The sequence below is a fragment of the Cheilinus undulatus genome, linkage group 8 (assembly GCF_018320785.1).
Source record: "Cheilinus undulatus linkage group 8, ASM1832078v1, whole genome shotgun sequence".
Taxonomy (NCBI): domain Eukaryota; kingdom Metazoa; phylum Chordata; class Actinopteri; order Labriformes; family Labridae; genus Cheilinus; species Cheilinus undulatus.
Genome location: NC_054872.1, coordinates 24,250,790 through 24,266,250, shown reverse-complemented (window position 1 = coordinate 24,266,250; position 15,461 = coordinate 24,250,790). Strand labels below are relative to the sequence as shown.

Genomic DNA, 15,461 nt, shown 5'->3' with positions numbered 1-15,461 from the left:
TGAGTGTAAAAAATATATAAAGATGTTTCAAGTAGTGTGCAGTGTGTGATGGTGGCAACTGCACTTCCTCTGGTAATGATGCATGTCACAGCACTACATACTTTTGGTCGGTAGATAGGACACAGGCCATCTTTAGATGATGAAATGGTATTAAAAGTGCACCTAATACCCCAAAAGTAACTGTAATCAAAACTATTAGATTAATTTTTTCTGCCATTAATAGCCCTATTGAAATGAATTGAGTTTTTATTTTGCAGATAATGCACTCAGACATTTAGAAACAAATGCAAAAATCAACATCTGATTTCTTTTATTCACCAAAATATGTTAGCATCTGAAAATCTATTATTCACCCTGTCCTATAAAGCATCCTGTCCTTTTATTTGGCCTGTCACCAGTAAGAACAGCTCCACAATCACAATAACCTGTTAATAACTGAAAGCTCGTCTATTGTCTGCATCAGCAGTTTAAAAAATGAAATCTAAATCCATTCTACAGTGAGAATGTGGCTTTTTTGTCTGCAGACCATCATATTGAGACCATTTGTTTAATGGCAGATTAGAGAAAAGAATGAGCGGCGATAAAGCTGCAGACCACAGGGGTCACCTTCAGGACCCGCTTGTGGTTATTCCTATCATTAGCATGTCACATCTCATGCTGTCCTGCTCCAATGATGACTGACACAGGCTTTAGTCTTATGACTGGGCTGTTCAAACTGCCCACTTTTACCCTGTAATTCTCACATCGATGGACTAATGTGAAATATGGCAACAGATGCAGAGAGCAGCAACTGTAGCACATTATTCAGTACCCATGAGCCATTAAAGCCATAGCTATTAAATATAATTTGAAAAAATTAGCTTTTTGGCGCTTGGAATAGCAGGTTGTGAGGTATTATGATAATCACTACATTCCCCAGGGTGCCCACTTCCCCCAAATGTTATTACTGTTTGTATGCTTTTTGTGAATTGGTTTTGGGGTATGAAGGCTTGTTTGTGAATGCTTTATGGGACGGGGTAATTCTCCTCAGGTGGAGGGGCAATTACTGGTTGTTCCTGGTTGGTGTTTATTTGTTTGGGTCTGAAGTAATTACACCTCATTTCCTGATTCGTTGTGGGTTTGAGGGAATTTATGCATGTGTGAGCATTTTTAGTTTAGCACAATTTTTCACCCAGTCTACTGTGTATGATCAATGTGGGACTGATTCAGATGTTTTATGTTTAAAGGAGCGGTAAGAGGCACAGTTAATAACTTGTATTTTGAGACTACAGAAAGCCTTAAACCTTTGTAAAAGTCCCAGTGTTAAGAATTCTTTAAGGTTATGCAAATGCTGGTGTAAATATACTGCACTGTTCTTTTTGTAAAATTATTTTTTGGACTTTTTGCTTTTATTTTGATACGATAGCTGGACATAAAAATAAAATGGGAAGAAATTTGGCAAAGACATGCATCAAACAGCATTACAATCAGTAATTGATCCTGTGATCAATGTGTCAAGGACTCCAGCTCCTGCATATGGGCACCTTCCCTTCTCACTGAGATAACCTGATGCCCATTGTTCTTCTATTTTCATCTTAACATAAAGTTATGATTCATCAATATCCCTATGTCCACTAATGTCATTTCAGTCAGGACCACTTTTCAAGAAACACACATGATGTGCGGTTATAAATGTTTTTCTTTTTATTAGCAGCTTTTAATTTGCACTTATTGCTGTTATTTAGATTTGGCAGTGCCTATGAACCTATGTGGAGAGCATCAAGCAGCAACAGCACATGTTCCCAACTTTCCTGTGCCTACAAGGAAAGTCGGAGGCAGGGAGAGAAGCAGCAAAAACCCAGAGTAGAGCAGGCATAAATGACAACAGAATGACATTAATTAAGTCAGAAGCAGAATAAAGGAGGAGCTGGTGTGGAGGAGGGTTGCAAAAACAGCTTGCAGAGTGAGCAGCGAAGCATAGCCAGGTTAGGGCTGCTTAAATATGGCAGCATGAGTGCCTTAGCTGGCTGTCAACCAATGAGGGTTTGCTTGAGATCGGCTGATCTTAATTATATGGCAGCACTTGACTGTGTCTAATGCTTTACTCTGCAAAAAGCTTCTCTACGTTGTTTTGAGCATTGAGCATTTAAAACAGACACAATGGTCACTACTTAAGGAAGCAGAAGTGCTATCAGACTTTTGTAACCTAGCAACAGTAAGTGAAGGACACACTTCCCCAGTTGCAATTTCATTATTATTTCTTTTTGAGTGTTCAAAATTAACACATTGCAGCAGTCTGGCTTTATTGCCGTAAATAAGAAAAATGATTTAATGTCAATATTTTCTAATTCAGTATGTGCGTATGTAAACTACTGCATTAACAGAAGCTAAAGCTTGCTATCCACGACCCATAGACCAATTGGTGTCAGTTTATTAATGAAGAAACTGCTTTTGGATATTTTCTGTCTTCAGGAGGGACATATTGCAACCAGTTTTGTTTGAAACATGAGTATTGAAGGCCAAACATTACTGTGACTGCTCAAGGGTTTCTGTTTTCATCCATTTTTGAAAGAGACCCTTCTACCTAGCCCCAGAGGCTAAGTGACATCAGAACAATGTATCATTCATGTTAAACCTTAGTAGCAGCAAAAACTCCAAAAACAGAAGTTTGATACCAAATGTGTTTTTAATAATGCTTCATTTTCTTTGATTCTTCAGCGGCAGGCTGCACATTTGAGGAGGACTCTGACCCCAATCTGTGCGACTTCGCCCAAGGGGAGGAGGATGACTTTGACTGGCTGTTGTTTCGGACCTACAGCTCACCTTACACCAGCTCTGACCTCCTACGAGGTGAGTGCTCCTTCTTTCTTTGGATCTGTACTAATCTTAAACTGAAACCCTGATGGCTCACGCTGTACAGACTCTGGAGATGTTCTTTTGTTACATACACCTACGTGCTTTTATAAAAGAAAGATCTGATTATGATGCAATGAGGCAGGGGTATCAGAAGGAGGGAATTAGCCTTTATAGATGTCCAGCCTCCATTATGCATAAACTTTAATAAAGCTCTCACCCCAGATTTGTCTGCTTCCTGCTAACCCCAAGGATAATTTTATGTTAACCAGCCTCCTAGGACTAATGGAAACCAGCATTTTCCTGCCATCATCCTCTCTACTGCTGGTTGCCGGAGGGAGATGGCATGCATAGTTTATAAGGCGCTCCTCCATCTCTGCATTAACAAATACCTACAGGGATCTGACAAAGAGAAGAGTGCTGCTTCAGCTTTTTGGCAGTAACACCAGTGGCGGTAGCGGGCTCTCTGCCAGAGTACTGCGCGCTGGAAACAGACCGACCAATCAGATATCACAAAAATTCTAATTACAACAATCCATGAAAACACATTCATTTTTGTGTCCAAATAAGGGAAACAAAAACTCATAGACTTTATTCAGCAGTTTATAAAAGAATACAAAGATAAGATAAAAGGAACAAATAGTGATTTTTGAGATTGTCAAAATACCGGAATTTAAATCTGTGATTTGATCCAATAGTGATAATCATAGAATTACTCATTTTTAGAGAACAAACACTGCAGGCACACTCTAAACACAAAACATAAATGTCACCATATGTTGCCAGTTTTATGCATCAGATGCAGGTTTTAAAGCTTTGCTGATATCTATCATTAGAAAAATGGAGATTGTATTGTTTTACACAGGTATCAAAAAAAGAGGGTGCATATTTGCTGCATGATGTGAGCAGACATGCACTATAATGGTTTTCAAACCAGGCAGCTTTTATGCACTGATACTAGAGAAATGTTGGATAAACTGAAGCCCTCCTCCATCATGTTCAATATACCATACCAGTATTCATTATGTTATGTTGTTGGTCATCATAGGTGAAACTTCTCTGACTGAGTCAGCAACTTCACTCATGGTGCAAAAGTGTCTAATACCTACTGGGGATCTGCAGATTGAGATGATTGTCAACTCATTTTACAAAATACTCAAAGGGATTGAGTTCTATTAACTTAAAACTAAATATGACAAGAATCCACTCAGAAAAATAAAGCTAGTAGTAGCTATTCTGGATTTTGAAGTTAACACAACTCAGTGTTGTGACTTCTCTTACCAATTTTGTTTTACTTATGGTGCAATAGTGTCCCATGCCCAAAGGCATTCTGGGAAAACTGCAGATTAGGCAAACACCCAGACAAATCTGGTGTGCTATGCCTGAATATACAGTTCTACATTAAAGGAACAACTCACAATTTTAAGTTGAAATAGCCCCCCCCAAAAATAACACTGGATGAAGGAAAACTGGATTAGATTCATGCAAAATATAACATTACTTAAAGGGGACATATTGTCCAAAAATTACTTTTTCAGGCTATTCTAACAAAATTATGTGCCCCTGGCCTGTCCACAATCCCCTCAAGTACCAGAATCCCCCCCTACACCTTTCAGAAAATGTATGCTAAAACAAGCCATTCTCAGATTTTCCCCTCATGATGTCAGTTGGCCCACCCACTTGGAAGAAGTTCGGCCATCCTCTCCTGATCCTCCTCTCAGCTGGCAAAAATCCAGTACTGAAGTGTTGATTCAGCAACAGACTTCACCAGCAGGTTTTGGGGACCTCTGAGACCAATATAAACTTGTCTTAAAGGGTAAAATATGTCCCCTTTGAATACACTTTTTCTAGTCAGCAGTATCTCCCTGCTGTCTTTAGAAGTTTTACCTCAAATAATCTCCCCACAAGTGACTTGATTAATTATATATAAAAAACATTTAAAAAAATCACAATTGAAACATTCTTTACAAATGATGTTAATATGATATCTCCCCATAATTTTAGACTTTAACTTTGAAAAGCTCAGGTCTAACTGCATGTATCTTCCCTGTCATAGTCTACTGATGTGCAAACATAAAGTTCAAGGAACAGGTAAAGTTTAGAAAAACTTAATTATACTGCCATTTTTAGGCTTGTGGCCTTTACCAAAGTAATCAAGAAACACACTGAGAACATATTCCTCTGATGCTAGCAAACATATCTGCCAAAGTCAGTTAAATAAAGGTTAAAGCAAACTAAATATGGCTCTCTACATATTATTTTCCTGCCTGTTACGCCAGGAGATGTTGACTGCCTGTGGTAATGTGTGAGACATTTATATCAGGCATGTGGGATACTGTGCTCTTGCAGGCTGTTTGAAAGCCCAGACTTGTTAACATGCATGTCAAAATAAAACATCAACCTGTGATGAAGCTGCCATACACCCAATCTGAAAAGTAAGACAGTGGATCCCTGCCTAACTAAACTGACTTGAATTTGACATGAAAGACTGCAGTGTGTTTATCCGTCTCTCTCTGTTTAGGTAGGGTTTTAGCACTGTAGTCCCAGGAAAGTCAAAGCATACTGCTTTGCTAACAAAGAGAGCATCTTTTAGCAAATGTCAATGCCAAGAAAAACTGTAATTTGATTTTGCAATAAATAGTTAAATCTAAGACAAGAGGGCTACTGACTGTAATGACTTTGTAGCAGCAATCAATCTTTTCTCTGATGTTCACGGTTTGCTTCAGTAGATCATAAAGAGCTTTTGCTATTAATTTCAGATGATTTCATAACCAGTCAACAGCTCCCCAAAGGAGCTTTGAATACTATGAATCATTTATAAAATACTTGGAGGTCTCAGAAAATACTACATCCTTTAACAAAAAAAAATCCCACTCTTGTTTATGAAATGGTCTGGAATGTCCTGCAGGGATAAATTCTGTTATTTTTTAAAAGCTGTGTAGTTGTGATTTTGATTCATAAGTCTAAAACTCCTTCCTGTCCCTAGGCGCTTACCATAACACAATTTTGAACTCAATAAATCCCAAATTTTATCCTAAACTCTCAAAGCGCACCTCTTTCACCTTCACATCATCAGCATTCGAGGGAGAATCCGCCCGCAGCCACCAGCCAATTCTCGGCAGGCGATAGGATAATTAATATTTTCCCCTTTGGGTTTAATTAAAACTTCCTGCCATGGCATTTAAAGCGATCGGAGGCCTCCAGTGGAGCAGAATAGCACAGGTGGAATGAGGCAGGTACTGTAACCTGCGTATGATAAGACGGCTCGATCGATCAGTGCTGAGAACTGGGAGACAAATCTGGCTTAATTTATGATCTGCTCATCCTTTCGCCCTGCTGTAGAATCATGTTCTCTGCCTGATTGGTGTCTATATGGGCTGACATCACTGTGCCTTCGTTAGTTACAGCATGGCATTTTCACTGTCACAGGAAATGGTGTTTTCTGTCTCTTTCCTGGCTCTTTCTCTCTGAATTAATCCCCCTGTGTTGACTTCTAACCATGTCTCACATTAGGCAGCCAAGGTGGGATAACAAGAGTTTATGAGATAAGGCTATTTACATTGGACCAGTATTAACTTTGTGGAGCTGAGAAACTGGTGTCGAGGGAAGATTAGTAAACACAGCTGAGATAGCAGCAGCTTGTGGCTCCCAGGAGAAATTACAGAGCGCTGTTCCCATGAAAGAGAAAATAGTCTTGGAAAAAAAGGAGATAAAATGTGTTGAGATCTTAATAAGAAAGGCCCATTTTTTTATCACTTTCTTCTTTATTTTGAATTAGATCAGAAATGTCTGGTTGCTATTGATAATCTTCCCTTCTCCTGCTGTTTTAATGAACCAGTTCAGCTCGCTGGATAATGACCTTGTAAAGATGAATGTGTCTGCATGTCAAGTGAACCTTGTTTTTTTCTCAAAGGTATATTTATCAGGTTGAAAAGTTGCAGGTCTGCAGCAGTATCCGTTTCAAACTATCAGGATGTTTTAAAGGAAAAATCCATTAAAGACTTTTAAAAACTTTCGGAAGAGATTATGGTAATAAATCTTGTTGTGTTTGTCCACCTTGTAATGTGTTGTAGTTCTTTGATTCTTGTTAACTACAGGTCAAATGTGCATTTCCAGCAGAGCTAAATGAATATTTAGAACAGCTTTTTCAGATCTTTCACAGCTAACCTGAAGAAAAACAGACACCTCTTTTATACTTTCTGCCAATGCAAACAGCAGCAAGAGTCCTCTTTCTTCTCCAGTGTTGTTTCAATACTTTCTAGATCTGTTAAAAAGTCATAGGAACAAAAAAATAAAAACAAAAATATTTATTTTTTGATACTCCTGTTTGCATGTTTACTCTATCTGAATAAATGTGCAGAGTATATATATATATATATATTTTTTTTTTTTTACACAATATCGAGATTCCTTTTCATCAACTGTTGTGTGACTGGTGTCTGAAAGCATGCTGGAAGTTGAGTGTTAATTTGCGATACAATATGATGTAAAATGATAGGAAATCATACAAAATGTTACAGTACATTATTGTAAGATATGATATGATATGATAAAAAGTGGGGCGATATGATCCATTATGGCAATAGATGAAATGATAAGATACCATACATCGGAGTCCTCACGGGTCAAATTTTGCAAAGCTTCCTGCTCCCGTAGAACTTAGAACCGAAACGCAACCTGTTACCTACAATATTCCCCATTCAATTATCATACAGACCCAGACCCATTAAATATATAGAGCGCGACCCGACCCTACCCATGATTAAACACAATAGACTGCAGTATGATATACAATTTAATATGATACATAACAATATGATACCATAAGGCAAGATACAATATGATATGGATCATTACATTAAAATGTGATAACAAATGATAGGAAATCATACAGAATGTTACAGCACATTATTGCAAGATGATATGATGTGATACAATTTGAAATGATACAATATGATACAGTACAAAGCATGATTGCTATAAATAAAGTCATATAATATCACATCACACAAACGTTACAGTAACATTTAATATGATACAGCACAGTATGATGTTATGGCAAGATAAAAAATGACAGGAATCTGTATTTGCCTTGACTGCTAACATTTGTGGAATGTGGCAAAAAGTATCGTACAGCGAGCCTGTGGCTGTGTCACTTCTTTAAAATCTGGCTGGATCCATCCTGACACAGAGCTTCATACAGCACACGCTGATGCGTCAGAGTGCTAAGACAAGTTAGAGAGAGAGAGAGAGAGAGAGAGAGAGAGAATAAAGCAACAGGCACTGATCTGAATCATCATTCACCCATGTGTTTGTTATATTTCCATGGTTGATATCCACATGATAAATGAGCAAACTTTGGTGTTCAAAGTGAGGTTTCGGTGGTGAGCAAGCGAGGTGGAAGCAGCGGGAACTCAGCATGCCAACAGGTGTACTGAGACACCTGCAGCAGAGACCGACGCGCTTTCATTAGTTTATGATGTCGAGGTCAGTGAGAGAGCCCACTAAGTACAAGATTTTTAATAGATTAAATAACCTCCTTGATAGTCCATATGTGCAAAATGGTAAAGGTCTATGCATCTGTGTGTGTGTGCTGAAATGCAGGCTCATCCTCATCATTCCAGTCCGTCAAAATGATTGACAGCCTTCAAAATTCTCTGTCATCCTTCAAAAAAAATCTGTCAATGATGGAGAATATTCAGTTAATGCGACCTCTGGTTACGAAACATTGTGATGAAATACAATACAATATGATATAATACAATACAATATGATGTGATACGATACGGAACATAATGATACAATACAACAGGAGGCAATATGATACGGTAGGATATGATACAATACAGCACAATACAGTACGGTATGATATAATGTGAATCGATGCAATACGATATGATACGATATAATGTGATACGATACGGTATGGTGCGTTATGGTATGGTAAGTTACATTACAGTACAATACAAGTGATGTGGTACGATAGGATACCATGTGATGCAATACAATAAAATTCAATATGATACGATGCAACACAACGATACAATGCGATAAGTTATGATACAATGGGGATGTGATATGATGTGATATGATACGGTATAGTGCGGTATGGAATGTAAGTTGCGTTACAGTACAAAACAAGTGATGCGGTATGATACGATACAGTGTGATGCAATGATTTGCAATGTGATAAGATACGTAATGGTATGGTATGTATCTTAGAGTGCAATACAATTTATGCAATGCGAGTTTATATGATACTATATGATACCATATGGTGCAGTATGATACCATACATAACAGCATGATTCAGTATGATACCATGCAGTGCAGTACAATATGTTGTGATACGTTATGACACAATTCAATATGATACTGTATAGTGCTGTATGATAAATGACACAGTAAGACATGATAGGAAATGGTCAAATTGGATGCAGTACTTTATGACAAGGTACAATATGACATGAAATGTCATGAAATAGTGGAGTTTGACATAATAGGATAGGAATATGTCAAACAGCTCATGTGAATGATAAAACCAAATCAATTCAATCAAATTGACAGAGAAATATGTTCAGGGTGCTGTTCTAAACATCAGTATTTCGGCAACAGTGATTTCAAGTCTGGGCAATGAAGTGCTGTATTTATATTTTGTCCAACCCTTATCAAAACCCAAAATTTAGCTTGACAGCTAGTAAAGAGTTAGGTGTCTTTATGCGAACAAAATCTTTCATAGCCACACAAACAGTGATAAGTTTTGTTTTGCAGAAGTCTGGTGGCACACATTCTTTGACTCCATCACCTCAGATATTCATCCAAGTAGACATTAAAGTCTTCAGGTCCACATGATCCGATTGACATCACCTGAGGTATAATATCAGATTTTCACATCTCTTTCTGATCCCACTAAAGGCTTTATACAGTCATTTTCACTCTATCACTAAGACTCCGCAAGACCTGTAAAAAGACTTTGATGTGCAAAATTTGTGCACCTCCTCATTAGATTCACTAACTTGAAGCTCCTGAAAGACTCCCAGTTCAGTTCTCTTGAGTTAGGTGTTTGTTTCTGTGCCAGTGAGGACACAAATCTCACTCTGTTATCCACCTCAGCAGACAAAAAATGCCTCTTGGATGTGCAGAAATTGAGGATTTAGTTTCCAGCTGAGTCATACAGAAATGTTCTGACAGTTCTGAAATAGAGTGTTGAAATATGCCACGGCTTTTTTATCACCATGTGCTGCATGCTAATCTCCAAATCCGCCTCTCTCTCTCCATCTTTAAATGTTTCCTGTGCTGCCCAATGGCACACATACACAGTGAAGGTAACTTTTAAAGGAGAAAACCCTCCGCTACAGGCTGTTCCATCTGTGCATTTGTTCATGATATTGCAACAAGCTGCAAGGTGAATTGATTGGTTGTTTTATTAGCTATTACCACAATAGATCTTTTTCTAAATGCCCTCAGACATGAATGTACTCTAAAGCTAGATGGGACCTCATGTCTCAGAAAGGTTAGGACTTACATGAAGCATTGCTTGGAGCATTATCTTGGGGTCAGAGCCTGGTCAATCGGCACATATTGTAGCAGCGGGCTCAATGTAATGACCTTAACAAAGCTAATTCATACAGTAAAACACACAGTCCTCCATCTGTATCCTTTCCTCTACCAGTCGTCCGTGGAGGACGATGTCATATCTTCTGGCCTTTATTATCCGTCACCTCTCACCCCTGCCTTTCCTCCGGGCACACACACCACAGAACTGCCGGCCGTCAGTGCATGTGTGTCATTGACAGCAACTCGAGATTCATCTGTGGCTGTGAAAGGACGAGGCAGAGCGAGGAGACAGATACATCTGCTGTAGGAGCGTGTTGTTATCAGAGCTAACCAGTCGTCCTCACTGGTTTAATGCCCTATTACACTGCTCTCCTTCACCTTTCACTGCTTTTAGATAGATAATATTCTCTCATATTTGCTGCTCGAAACCCTGCAGATACTTTTAATTAAAGCTCAGTGCTTTTTAATAAATTCTTTTTGAACTGTGCTACACAAGAAAAATGAATGAAAGATCTTTAAGATCTATTTATAGGCATGAGTGAAGCTAATTTTTCAGGAGTTGCAGTTCCCAAAATACCCGCAAGAAAGAAAATCAATATCTATTTAAAGAAGTGCAGTTGTCTATGGGAACATTGAAATGTTAATAAGTAATTCATTTGAGAGCAATCCAATTATACAATATTAAATAACTAGTATACTACTATATAGAATATAGTGCCATTACATTTACAATGACAGCTGTTTGCTTGTTCTGGCTGCAGTGACAAAAAATATCATCTGTAGAGCTCAACAGGTTCCCCCCACGTTGGGAACTACATATCCCACAATCCATTGTAATGAATTTCATCAGTTGTTAACGGCAGCTTTTCCAGCTTTTGCAATATTTACCTCTTTAATTCACTCATCTTTACTGTAGTGGTTACATTTGAAATGATAATGTTGTTGTTTTACTTCCAGAACCACACTGTTGAGCCCTACAGGTTGTTTGCAATCATATGATCCCGAATGTCCGTTTTGAGGGCGGTGTTATTTCCTGCATCCTTTGTCTTTATTTAATCCACATTTAAAAAGCCAGACTGTTACCAAATAAAGAGCAGTTGTGGAGCCAAACAACCAGCTCTACTGAGCTAAGCCAAATGATCTGGATCTCTAAAAAGGGACATATTTCTCTTCACAAATAGAGGCCAGAGGTTGGTGAGATGGACAACAGCTGAGGAACCATGGACCAGATCAGAGTTTAGTTTGCTAAACTATGACAAAACTGTACTGGACCAAACTGGAAATAGACCATACATTGGTGTTATGTGATTCAGCTCATCCCAGCTTTAGAAGGAGGCTTTTTTAATTCCTTACCACTGTTGTTTTTTTCTGTGATTTTATGAAACTTTTTTAAATTATTATTTTTTGTCTGAATACTTCATTGTTTTTGGGACAAGAAGGCAGTTGAAGAATTAAGATTTTTTTTTTTTTTTTACATTTTCGTACTTTGAATGCATGGCACAATTGTAAACAGCTCAACACATGGCCTTTTTGTTGTGTTTCTCTATGCATAAATCATCAGTTGCACCCCAAGGCTTGTTCTCTGCTGCTGTGTGATGTCGTCAACAAAGAACCTACAGTAATGAACTGCTTTGCCTTTTAACAGCTTATGCTTGTTAGCTTTAGCTTCAGAAACCAACAATGAAATCTGTTCTGAAGCCCAAAGACCTAATTGATTTAGGATTTTAGACTTCTTAATATGTTATCATTTGTTTTAAAGTTAAGCTGAAAGACTTGGACTCCCACAAGTTGTTCGTTATTAACAGTTTATAGTCTGACAAGCTAGCAAGCAAGCTAGGTGTGGCCTAAAGCACTTATTTTAGGCAAAAACAAGGTTGTTTCTTGTGCTACAAAACAATCTTGGAGAGAGACACTACACAATGCAGAAACACATCAACCATGCAAAATAAATTGATAACGGATGAATGAAAAAAAAAAACCTCTTATGTGTGCTCTACTCAAAATGAGTCACAACTAGCTTAAATTCCTTAACATAAGATATTTAGATTAAATCTTCTACACTGATATTTTGAGGACACAGTTACTGTATGGAAGCAGTAACTGAATATTTAAATCATGTTAAGGCCAATATTTAAAATGAAATTTTAGTATTAAAAACCTTTACATCAAGTATTACCTTGCAGAGTTGTTCTTCAGGGAGTTTAAGCTCACCCTCTTTGTTTAAATCCATTTCTAAAGGGGTTAGGTATATTTCTATTGTTCAGTGTTTGAGAGCAGAAAAATAAAACTGGTAAGGATTTGAAAGGCGAGCAGATATATGGAGCCTGAAGTCATGGTTGAGTAAATCTTAATAAAAAGTGATGCAACGGCTTAAGCAGTGTATCAGCTTTAACAGGCTTGGCTTCAAGGATAAAACTGTGGGATGAGGAACGAAATAACAAATGAAAGAAAATGTTGTTTATTTTCAGGGATAGTACCGCATCTTTTGTTCTTGAATAGAGGTTGAAGAAAGAGAGCTGCCGTATTATTTTCATTTAAGTCAGGTTACAGAGGACAATCGGTCCCTTGAAGTGATGCGTGCGTGTGTGTATTTGTGTGTAAAGCTTTGTTGCAGTCAAACGTTCCACCCACTGATTTCTCTAATCAACACACCTTCAATCAGAGAGGGAGGAACTAATTAGTGGAATAAGCAGCTGGAGTATTTGGTGGGAATAAAAGCCCGTATTGAGGACTGGACACCGGACGTTCACAGGGATAATTACTTCTAACTCATCAAGACAAAGAAGATCATGTGTATTGACCATTGATGTATATATACTGTAAATGTCTACAAAGCATAGCTGAAATGCTGTCCACCTCATAAAGGCATTTAAATAAATAATAATTAAATTAATTGTTACTCAGGGAAGCAATCATCAGCTCCCTTTATTGCTCCATTTTGTTCTTGTTTTTAATCTGTCCCTGTTTATCTGGTTTTATTCTATGCATTTTGTAAAGCACTTTGAAACTGTGTTTTGATAAGTGCTATATAAATAAAGTTTATTATTATTATTTATGCTTTCTCAACAATGCAAAGAGTTGTTGTTTATGTGAACACTGAGTCATAGGTTCCAGAGCAGATATACTAAGTCTAACTGGTTTATACTCTGTGACTGCTGCTTTTTGTGTTTTTTTCCAGCTTATCCACATTCACATCAACACACACCTAGGTGATAGGTAGGTATGGTAATTTAGCCCCTTTTGGCTGTAGTTTTCGTCTAATTAGTGTCGCTTTAGAGGGACGGCTAGAGTGCTTTTATGTTGGAGGTTGCTGGTTTAACAATATAATTGAGGCTTGGGAAGCACACTCTGGATTGTTGCCAAACACAGCTACTGGGTGAATCACCTTAACTCAGGTAAGATGAAGTGGCCAGTCAACTGCAACATGAGAGTTCAGCTCATTAAAAAGGCTGTGCGGGTGACTACTGCAGTTAAGCTACAGCTTTATTCATCTTTGCGGCACATTTAAGACATTTTCTGTTTGCTCACATACACAGCAAAAACTGGAGTGTTGAATTCTCAGTGTTAAATATTTCAGTGTTGATTTTAACACCCACAGTGTAATTTTAACACCATTCAGAGTAAATAGCCTTCAGTGTTGGAGTTATTTGACAGTGTTGATCCACCAGGGTTACCCGCAATTTCCACATAAGATGACTGCGCTATGCACCAAAGCGCCACGGATTTGGTCTGACCGACAGCGAGCGACATCACCCACTGGAAGTGAGTCTAGAGCACTTCGCCGCGGTGCACAGCCCTTATCAGTAGGAAGAGATCACGGAGAACTGTGGGTTCACGCATGAATAGTATGTCAACAGTGGACTGTTTTACCTTTGGGGCTTAATTTGTCATCCTTTCCGGTGTAAGTCCATGATATTATTTCTTTCGCCATTTGGTGAGTAAATTAGGAAGTTAAAAGGTTAATGTTTGCTTAAGTGATCTGTGTTTTTTTGCAAAATTCTTTGGCTAAATATCCCCATTTCCTCATCAATGGCGCCATTGTAGCTCTGTGACCCACTGACCTCTCGATGACCCTTTACTCTCGCTGCAGGATGAGATGTTATGTTGATATAGTGATGATTTACGACCGGGATTCTGTGCATTGTGTTGTATTTTGAAAGAACTGGATATTCTATGCTTGCGACTTCCTTATCTGGAGCTTTCTAATCGACGGGCATTGATGTGGTTTGGCAGCGGCCAGTGCTAAAAATAGACTTGCAGCATATCTCGAATGAAGCAGAGCGAAGCGTTAGTCCAGGCAGGCGCCGCTGCCGGTATGGAGTGCTGGCTGTGGAAATGCTCTGATGGACTAGAGAGGGAGCGATTTGCTCCACAGTACCATTCGGGGGCGGTTTGCTGTATGTGGAAATTGGAGGTTAGTCCAACACAGTAGAGAGTCAATTGATCCAAGTCCTGCCTACTGCAATTTCAAACCTGGGGGGCAAAGTTTTCCCATCATGCCTTTGTGCAGGGTGTTTAGATGTGTTTTAGATGTTTTAGGGTGCACTCACCGTAGGCCATCCGTACCGTGCCTGGGCCCATTTCAGCCTAAAGTCTGGTATGTTTGACTAGTGTGAGTGCAATTGTTCCGTGCTTTGGCGCGGCATGCTTCGCAGCCCCAGCACGGAAGGACGAGGTGGGTCTAGGCATGGCACGGATGCAAATGAAGGGGCACAAGCGTGGGAATGTGACGTAGCATGAAGTAACAAGAAAAGCACCCGCTTCAGAGCACAGCAGCAGCATGCTAGAGACAGCAAGATTTTTTTCAAGAAAGATAGAGAGAACTATAAATTTTGTCTCATTGAATTTCAGCAAGTCACAAGGATTAAATTCACACAGCTTTACTACGACCTCGTTCTAATGGATCCCAGTCCAGTCTACATTTCTGTCCAGTTTCGAGCAAAGTCAGGCTTTAACGACTGTGAGAGGATTTTTGGTTTGTGAAATAAAGCTTCTTCCCTTAATTGAGTCACAAACAACAGCTCACAGGATAACAAACACCTTTCATCCTCCGTGCGTAAAGGAGAGTGCCA

At 38.7% G+C, this 15,461-nt stretch overlaps 1 protein-coding gene across 2 annotated transcripts in view; it reads left to right on the top strand.

The window, feature by feature from the left end:
• ptprub (protein tyrosine phosphatase receptor type Ub) overlaps positions 1 to 15,461 on the top strand; it is a 292,943-nt gene that overhangs the window by 84,400 nt on the left and 193,082 nt on the right. For both annotated transcript variants that reach the window (XM_041793097.1, XM_041793096.1), the window contains exon 2: positions 2,698 to 2,829. In XM_041793097.1, the coding sequence (XP_041649031.1) occupies positions 2,698 to 2,829 (132 nt within the window). The remainder of the gene's footprint in view (positions 1 to 2,697; positions 2,830 to 15,461) is intronic.